This window comes from Geospiza fortis, unplaced genomic scaffold (genome assembly GCF_000277835.1).
Source record: "Geospiza fortis unplaced genomic scaffold, GeoFor_1.0 scaffold417, whole genome shotgun sequence".
NCBI classification, from domain to species: Eukaryota; Metazoa; Chordata; class Aves; order Passeriformes; family Thraupidae; genus Geospiza; species Geospiza fortis.
The window spans coordinates 728,624-737,620 of record NW_005054535.1 but is presented as its reverse complement, the minus strand read 5'-3'; the positions used below and the strand labels follow the sequence as shown (position 1 = coordinate 737,620).

The following is an 8,997-nucleotide window of genomic DNA, read 5'->3' as shown; positions in this document are numbered from 1 at the left end:
CGGCATGCCGTACCTGGACCGACAGAACCGGATCTGTGGCTTCCTGGACATCGAGGAGAATGAGACCTGTGGCAAGTTTCTGCGGAGGTATTTCATCCTGGACACCCAGGCCAACCACCTCCTGTGGTACATGGACAATCCTCAGGTGGGCACGTCCCCAAAGCTGGCAGTGAGTGTGTGGGCACATCCCTGTTGGGGAAGATGGAACAGCAAAGCCTTATAAATATGATAGTCTGGAAAAAGATTTGGAGAATATAGAAACTATAAGTGAGATGGAGATGAAAGCAAGCTTTGAGATCCCTCAGTTACTGAACAACTGGAAAACAATGGTGTGGCTGGCTGAAGGTGATCCCCTTTTGATGGAACAACACCCTCTGCCTGCAGACAGCTCCAAGGGTCAGAGCAGACCCTACAGCTTGGCAGAAAGGGTCTAAAGAGTAGGTTTTAAGGTTTAAAACTGAACACAATATGGCAATGTAATGATTCTTACAGGCTGTATGTAAATCCTATAGGATTTGTATCTTGTACTAGATTGGTTAGTGAGAATTAGAATATTCAACACAGAAGAAGATTTATTGTATTGTAATGAGAACTTCACTCTTTTACCCTTTTTACCCTCTTATGCTTTTGCTCTCTTGCCTCTCTTTCTCTCACCCTCTCATCCTCTCTCCCCCTCTCTTCTCTCAGCCTGCTCTGAGCTGTGCCTGGCAGCTCCCAGCAGGGCCCTGCACCCAGGCCCTTTGCAATAAACCCCAAATTCCACCACCTGGCTTCAAAGATCTCTCGTGTCCGTCCATCCCGACCATCCCACCCCCTGATGCTCCTACACATCCCACCTCCCTGCAGCAGGCATCTCCCCTAGGTCTCCCCAGGCCCCTTCCTGCTGTGTCAGTGTCTCCCATGACCAGGCTCCAGCCCTTCTGTGACCTCTGTGGTTTCCAGGAGTGTCCCAAGGAAGCACAGCAGGGCTGCTCCCACCGCTGCGGGGTCTGGGCTGAAGCAGGTGCAGGACAGGGAAGTGGCTGAGGATGGCAGCTGCTGCCTGAGCTCAAGGGCACAAACGACAGGCTGGATTGCCCCTGCCACCTTCTCCCTGTCATTTACCTCCCACTGCTCTCCTGTGTGTTGCAGAACCTGGCCATTGGAGCAGGTGCTGTCGGATCCCTGCAGCTGACCTATATCTCCAAGGTAATGTTGGGGTGGGGCACAGGGAAGGTGAGTGCTCCCTGCTTTCCCCTTATCCCTGTGCCATTCCCAGGAGAGGCCACGGCTTGCCCTGGAAGCACCCAGGGCCAGCTCCTGGTCCTGCCTGGGCTTGTGACCCTGGGAAGAAGCCTGAGCAGGGCTGTGGAAGCAGGGAGGGACCCACGGCACAAAGATCCTGGAGTGGCACGGGACAGGGCGCAAGGCTGGCCTGGAGGAGGAAGAGGAACTGCTCAGCTGTGAGGAAGGACATGGGGTGGCCAGGACCGAGTGGGGACAGGAATGTGGCATCGGTGTGAGCTGGGCAATCAGCTGAGCAGTGCTTCAGGAGCTCTTCCCTAGCTCAGAGGGCAGTGCCCTGAAGGATGAGACCTTCTGGAAAGTCACTTGTGTGTCTCAGGGGGGTTATCCAGTCTCCTAGGGAAGGCAGGAGCAGTGCAATAAGCACCAATTGTTGCCGGGCTGGTGCCTGAGAGAGAGAACAGAGCTGAGCAGAGCTGTGGCTGTGTGTGGAGAGTGGAGCTGCTGCCATCCTCCTCCTCCTCCTGCCAGTGGCCCCTCAGCTGCTGGGGGGGGGGGGGGGGGCTGGGGGCCCCCAGGGTGGTTCTGCCCCCCCCAAGGTGGGCGGGTTGCTGAATCATGATTTATAAATTAAGCACAGATGAAGCAATGCTGGGAGGCCGAGCCTTCCCCATTTTGGAAAGAGCCTCACAAATTACATAGGTTTTAGTTTAAATGAAAATCGCTGCAGGACAGCATTTGGTCACAAACTGCGGGGTTGGGTTCTGTCAGTGGCTGGAACTACCAACAGTAAATACACCAGAAAAAGGGAGGCTTGCTTGAGAAAACATATTTAAAGCATTATGGACTGGCTTTGAAGGAGGAGGACTGTCAGAATAAATACTCCACGAATGTTGTTTGTGGAGCCTCAAGGAATATTATTCTTATATAAATGATTCCTACTCTTCAGGGAAAAACCACCACTATTTTCCCTCAATTCCCTTAATTGCTGATGAGAGTGACTGTGTTAATCCAGGAGAATGGATGTTTTCAGGTCCTTTGAAAGCTTTCTGTCCTCTGCTGTGCAGCTCAGCCAGCGCCTGAGGGGATGCAGAGGATGAAAGTCCTGGCTCGGTGCTGACCTTCCCCTGGGACCCAGCGCCCTGTGCTGCATGTGCTCTGACACGGGCCAGTTCCCTTCAGCTCCACAGCTGTGCTGCAGCTCCAGCTGCCCCCATGGGTGTGGGGTCCCGCTCAGGGGTCCTGGCTGGGCTGGCAGAGCCCAGGCAGGGAGCAGGATGGGTGGGTGGGCACTCCCAGCTTTTCTGCCCACCATTGGCACGTGCTGTTATCTCTTATTTTTTCCCCTGTGTTGCTCCGTCACAGGTTAGCATTGCCACCCCAAAACAGAAGCCTAAAACTCCGTTCTGCTTTGGTAAGTGAGTGGGATCTCGGTGGGCTCAGGAGGGTGACAGCCTCCCACAGGAAGCTGCAGTGTGGGTGCCCCATGAACTCCTCTGAATCCTTCTCTCCTTGTCCCTCCTCCTCTGGCAGTTATCAACGCTCTCTCCCAGCGCTATTTCTTGCAAGCCAGTGACCAAAAGGACCTGCAGGACTGGGTGGAGGCACTGAACAGGGCCAGTAAGATCACGGTAGGTTACTTCATGCTCCTCTCAATTGTTCCTTCCACCATCCCCAGGGATCCTTATGGCTGAGGTTTATTTGTGTGTCTTCCTTCACCCTCCCAGCCCAGCTGTGGGGGACAGCAGCTGTGCCCCAGGAAGGTCCTGTGGGAGCCATCCAGGCCCTCCTCCTCCTCCTCCCGTTGCTCCTGCTGGCTGGGATCTGGCCTCACTGTGGCTTTCTAAAGCTGGCTTTTTTGTGCTTCAGTAACTTATTTATTCAGTTTTTATTCTCCCTGGAATGCCAGCTCTTGTGATGAGGCAGCGAATCACTGTGGGGCACGGCGAGGCACATCCAGAGGGGTTCATCTGCCATCTCCTGTGCTGTGCTGCTGTGCTCACAGGGCCGTGAGCTGATGGGCACTGACCCGGTGCCTGCTGCTCCTGGCAGTGTGGGATGTGCCCTGCTCCCTCCTGGGCACCACCAGGGCCTGGGCTGGGGGCTCCAGGATGGCTTCTGCCTGCATATGGGGGTCCCTGGGAAAGGGCTGGGGGCTTCTGCTGGAGGGGCTTCTTCTGGGGGCTCACCTGCAGTGAGCAGTGGGGTATTGTAAATCCAAGGTGAGTCTGACGAAGAGGAGAGAGAATGATGCATCTGACTCCATCATCAGAAGGCTAATTAATTATTTGATTATACTATACTATGTACTGTGACTGTTCACAGGGGTCCTTGGATTGGGGAAGAGACGAGGATCTGACTCCATGTTTCAGAAGGCTTGATTTATTATTTTGTGATATTTATAACATTAAAACTATACTAAAAGAATAGCAGAAAAGGTTTCATCAGAAGGCTAGCTAAGAATAGAATAGGAAAGAATGATAACAAAGGTTTGTGGCTCGGCTCTCTGTCCCAGCCAGCTGGGCTGTGATTGGCCATTAATTAGAAACAACCACATGAGACCAATCACAGATGCACCTGTTGCATTCCACAGCAGCAGATAATCAATGTTTACATTTTGTTCCTGAGGCCTCTCAGCTTCTCAGGAGGAAAAATCCTAAAGAAAGGGTTTTTCATAAAAGATGTCTGTGACATTGTACATTGTACCTAAACTGAATCTGCCCTGCACTCACCCTTGCTCACAACTGCTCACACTGCACTCATCTCTGATTCTCTCGTGCCTGTCCCATGACAGTCCCACACACACACCTGGCCCTGACAGGCCAAGGGAACAAAACCTCCTCACTTTGGGTAACCAATCTCCATATTGCATTCTACTTTAGCACAGCAAGCGAGATCAGAATTGTGTTTTCCTTCTTCTCTGCTTGTCTCACAGCTTCTCTCTGTTCAGAGGGCGTGTGAATACCACAGTAGGGTCAATGCATAATGTGAACAGTTTTATTAGGTCGTGCACTGATGCGTGTTGTTTATGGGCTGTAAACTAAATGTAAGGAAAAGTGATGTAAACAGTTTGATTGGGGCCTATCCATGGGTTTTTTCTTTAAAATCCCTGGAGTGCCATGGTGTAGTCTCTGTGGGAAACTCATCTGCAAGATCAGACCTAGCTTGTGTTTTCTTTCTTTGTGTGCAAATACATTAAGTGTGACAACCTTTGCACCTGCAGCTGCCACCGTGCTCTGGCTCGTGCCTTCTCTTTCTTGGCCACAGACTCCATGTCCAGAGCTGTGGCCAGAGCCTGCCTGGGCTCTGTGTCTGGCTGTGCTGTCAGCAGTGTCCTCCAGGGTCGCTGCCTCTGGGGCAGGGGGATTCTGCCGGGCTGGCAGAGCTGGGCTGACAGGAGAATAATGAGATGCATCTTCTGCTTCTGCAAGAAGCCGTGGTGCTTTCCATGGCCTGATTTCGGCCAGCCCTTCCCCACTCTGGCTGTGTCCCAGCTGGCCAACTGGCTCTTCCAGCCCTTCAGGGAGGAGCTGTCCCTGGCTGGATGGGAAATCCAGGGATGTGGTGCTGCTGCTGCCGCTCTGGGGGAAGGCAGTGAGGGATGGCGTTAGGCAGCTGAAGTGCAGGGATGGGAAGGGAAACTGGTTTTCATTGCTTTTTACTAAACTGCATTTGCTTTTTACTAAACTTACTTGGAAACTGCCCTTTCTGTCCAAGGGAAGGAGCAGGGAAGGGAGAGGGGAGGATGGCAGTGCTGGGAGCTGTGTTGCTGCAGCCCAGCCTCTGCCCAGGGATGTGGGGCCACTCAGGGGGGCCACAGCCAGCTCTGGGGTCACAGCAGTGCCTGGCCTCGTTAGCCAGCCCCAGCTCCTCATTAAGCCTGGCTGTAAATGGAGCGGGGACAATTAAAGGAGCAAGTGTCCCACAAACTCACTGAGCTGCAGAGGCGAATCACAGGCGCCTGTGAAGGGATGCTTTAATCACTGAGCTCCTCTCATCTCTCCTCTGGGTGGCTCCTGCTGCCCAGGGGGTTCCACACCCTCCCTAACTGGGGTGCTTGGCCAGGAGTTGTTTTCTGAAGGGCTGTGGCTGCATTAGGCAGAGATGGGGTGCCCAGCACGGTCACCCTGTGCCCCTCATCCCTTCCTTTCCCCCACAGGTGCCAAAGGGTGGCAGCGTCCCGCCGGCCACAGAGATCACAAAGCCTCCAGTGGTGCCCCAGGCCCAGGAGAGGAAGCCCCAGGTGGCCTACAAAACTGAGATTGTTGGGGGGGTGGTGGTCCACACGCCCATCTCCATCAACCAGGTGAGCTGGTTTGCACTTTCAATCCTGGAAGCACTGTGCCTGCAAAGCCTTTCCTCTGCAGGCAGGAATGGCTGCTCTGAGCACCCTGATCGCCTTTGCTTTGTCTCACTCTGAAGTGTGATGAGATGAGGGGGTGTGAGAAGGAGAAGGTCATGAATCTGCTCGGCTTCCTGGCTATCACCATCCACCCACCCACGTGTCTTGGGCGCAAATCCTCTTTAGGTACCCAGGGCAGAGGAGCCCTGTGTCTGGTGTCCCCAGCACAGCAGCCATAGGGACTGTCCCAGGGCTGGTGGCACCTCTTGCTGTGGCTCTACATCCCCTTCCCTGGCACGCAGCTGGGTGTGCACGTGGCCATCAGCATCTCCCATGTTTGGGCACTTGTCCAGCTCCGGGTCTCACTTCAGCTCTTATCAGTGGCAGCACTAAAAATAGAGTGGAGAATTAGATCATTGCAGCAGTCTCTGCTGGCAGATGCTTTTAACACTTCCCTGGCCACGGGGATTGGCGGGATGCAGAGGTGCACGGAGGGCTGTGGGGTGCAGAGGGGTTTTTTGGAGGTGGTGCATCAGCTGCCAGAATATTTCCGTGCTCTTGCTGCTTCCCCCGCCTCTCACCCGTGTGAAATGGCCATTCCCCTGCTGCAGCTTCCTGGGTGTGTCTGTGGTTTCCTGGCTGTGCTGCTGCAGGACTGCAGAGGGGAGTCCCACGCACAGGAGCATCACCCCAGCCCCGAGGTGTGTGACACTCCTGGCTGCTGGAGTGTCCCCACCTCTGCTCTGGACACCACCAGTGCCATGCCCAGCAGAGCTGGCACAGCCCTGGCTCGGGGTGTGGGTGCCATCCCCATGGTGGTGCTGCAGCTGTGCTGCACTGCTCTCTGCAGGGCTGGGCAGCGCTTTGAGGCAGACAAAAAGCTGCTGCTGTGTCCTGGGGACACGGAAGCAGCTGAGGAAGGTGCTGGGGGAGGGCAGGTTCACCCAAACCACAGTCTCCCTGCTGTGGCGCCATATAAGGCTGGCAGTGGCTGCCATGGCAATGCTCACACCTCAGCCCAGGGAGGAAGGGCTCTGAGGGATGGGGAAGAAGCTGAATGCAGAAGATGTTCCATCTCAGCCATCCTCGGTGCTGCTGGGGTGGGTCTGGCCTTTGGGGTGACTGGGATGTGCTCAGGGGAGCCAGGGCTGGGTGCTGGGCACGTGGTCATGACCGCAGCCCCTTTGTGCTCACAGCACTGAGCACTGCACTTGGGAGGGACAGCTTCCCTTCCTGAACTCCAAACACCCAAGTATCTGTGGGAGAACTTGGCTCTGAAAATGAGAATCAGAGACTTAATGGCTTTTCTGAGCAATTTATTCCCGTGGTATATTGCCTTCTCTAAAGCGTTCCTTCCCAGCTTGTGTTTGTCTGGTGGTTCTTGTTCTCCTCATACCTTCAGTGGGGCATTTGAGTCACCTCTGAGCCAGGCAGGTGGGCTCTGTTAACTCCCCTGCTGCAGGGGATTACCTTCAGCCCTCAAATTGCTTCTCTGCAGCCCTTCTCATTTCTTTTTTTTAACGCATGGTTGCAAAAGGTGGAATAGCACCAGGGAGCTGCACACAGTGTGAGAACATCAGCTCTGCCTCATTCCCTGCCCGTGTTCAGCACTGCCACGAGCCCTTGGCTCACACACTTCACTCAGGGCTTGTGTCAGGTGGCTTTTCCCTGCAGCTGGCTGTCCTGGCTGCCTCCCTGCTGACGGTGGCTGTGTTCTCTCTCTGCAGGACGGGGAGGGCAGCGAGGTGGGCACACACCCTCTGCTGAGGCGCTCACAGAGCTACATCCCCCCCTCGGCCACCAAGCCCCCAGCCGGGCCAGCCCCGCTCAAGAGCGGCTTCTGTGTCAAGCAGGGCAATGTGGTGAGTGCCAGGCACGGGCTGGGGCTGCTCTGGGGGTGCTCTGGCTGCAGGACCTCCACAGAGAGTGGCAGGGCTGAGCATTGAATCTCCTGCTCTTTTCCAGAGGAAGAGCTGGAAGCGGCGGTACTTTGTTCTGGATGAGTTTTCCATCAGTTACTACAAGTGTGAGCAGGTGAGCAGCTCCCCCAGGACCCCAGCAGGGCTCTGGCACCTCCTCCTCCTCCTCTGGAGGAGGCACATGCCAGCTCTGGGGCCAGCCAAGCCCAGCACTGTCTCCTCTCACCTCTGCAGGACAAGGAGCCTTTGCGTTCGATTCTCTTGAAAGATGTTTGCAAGACCCACGAGTGCCTGGTCAAGTCTGGGTAATGCTTCCACCCATATTTCCCTGCCCTGGCCCCAGGCTGGCTCAGGCCACAGCAGCCAGAGGGAGCTTGGCCTGCTCCAGCTGTTCTTGTGTGGTATTTTCAGTGTCCCCTGTCTGAGGAGGAAGGAAATGAATCCTACTCCATGTTCTTAGAAGGCTAATTTATTATTCTATTCCATTCCATTCCATTCTATTCTGCTATACTAAAACTATACTAAAGAATAGAGAAAGGATACTTACAGAAGGCTAAAAAGATAATGAATAATAAAGAAAAACTAAGGCTAAAAACTCTACTAAAGAATAGAGAGAGGATACTTACAGAAGGCTAAAAAGATCCCAATGAGATCCAAGGTTTGCCTTCAATATGTTCCTCCCTGGTACACACGATGGCTGCTGGGGTGTGACTGTCTCTTTCCCACTGTTTCTAGTGACCTCCTGATGCGAGACAACCTTTTTGAAATCATAACGAGCTCCAGGACCTTTTACATCCAGGTGAGCAGCTGAGGCCAGGATAATTTTTGGGGCAGAAAGTTCAGCTCTCAAGAAATGGGCTGTTCCCCACAGCCCTTCAAGAGTGGACATGAGCAGATGGGGCTGTAACACAGAGTGTGAGGGAGAACTGTGGGGGATTCCTTTCTCCCTTGGGATTATTTATAATAGAGGCTGTTTGTGGGGGACAACCTTTCTGAAATCATAACGAGCTCCAGGACCTGTTACATCCAGGTGAGCAGCTGAGGCCAGGATAATTTTTGGGGCAGAAAGTTCAGCCCTTCACCAGTGAACACGAGCAGAGGGGGCTGTAATGCATGAGTGTGAGGGAGAACTGTGGGGGATTCCTTTCTCCCTTGGGATTATTTATAATAGAGGCTGTTTGGGGGAGCAGAGCTGAACTTTGGCAATGCCAGGACAGCTGAACCTCACTGGGGCTGCTGTGTTTGCAGGCAGACAGCCCCGAGGAGATGCACAGCTGGATCCGGGCAATCACAGCCGCAGTGCAGGCCCTGAAAACCCGCCCCAGGGTAGGTGACAGACTTTCAATTTCACGTTTAGTGTCAAATAGAGACTATGCCAACATGCAAGACATTTATTCAGCAGATATCTGCCCTGTCCCTGCAGGAGATGTCCTTTATGAGATCCACCTCCGTGGCCAGGCCCGGCGGCGCCTCGGGCCCCTCACAGGCGCGGCCGTCGGCGGAGGAGCGGCG

At 54.3% G+C, this 8,997-nt stretch overlaps 1 protein-coding gene across 2 annotated transcripts in view; it reads left to right on the top strand.

The window, feature by feature from the left end:
* Positions 1-8,997, top strand: part of PLEKHA2 (pleckstrin homology domain containing A2) — an 11,331-nt gene continuing 2,334 nt past the window's right edge. The window contains exons 1-11 of one of the 2 annotated variants that reach the window (XM_031063825.1): positions 1-145; positions 1,132-1,188; positions 2,590-2,638; positions 2,758-2,855; positions 5,384-5,530; positions 7,294-7,428; positions 7,532-7,600; positions 7,720-7,790; positions 8,221-8,284; positions 8,734-8,811; positions 8,909-8,997. The exon at positions 8,909-8,997 is cut by the window's right edge and continues 2,334 nt beyond it. In XM_031063825.1, the coding sequence (XP_030919685.1) occupies positions 5-145; positions 1,132-1,188; positions 2,590-2,638; positions 2,758-2,855; positions 5,384-5,530; positions 7,294-7,428; positions 7,532-7,600; positions 7,720-7,790; positions 8,221-8,284; positions 8,734-8,811; positions 8,909-8,997 (998 nt within the window). In that variant the 5' untranslated portion in view covers positions 1-4. The remainder of the gene's footprint in view (positions 146-1,131; positions 1,189-2,589; positions 2,639-2,757; positions 2,856-5,383; positions 5,531-7,293; positions 7,429-7,531; positions 7,601-7,719; positions 7,791-8,220; positions 8,285-8,733; positions 8,812-8,908) is intronic. The other variant, XM_031063826.1, reaches the window with a different exon arrangement.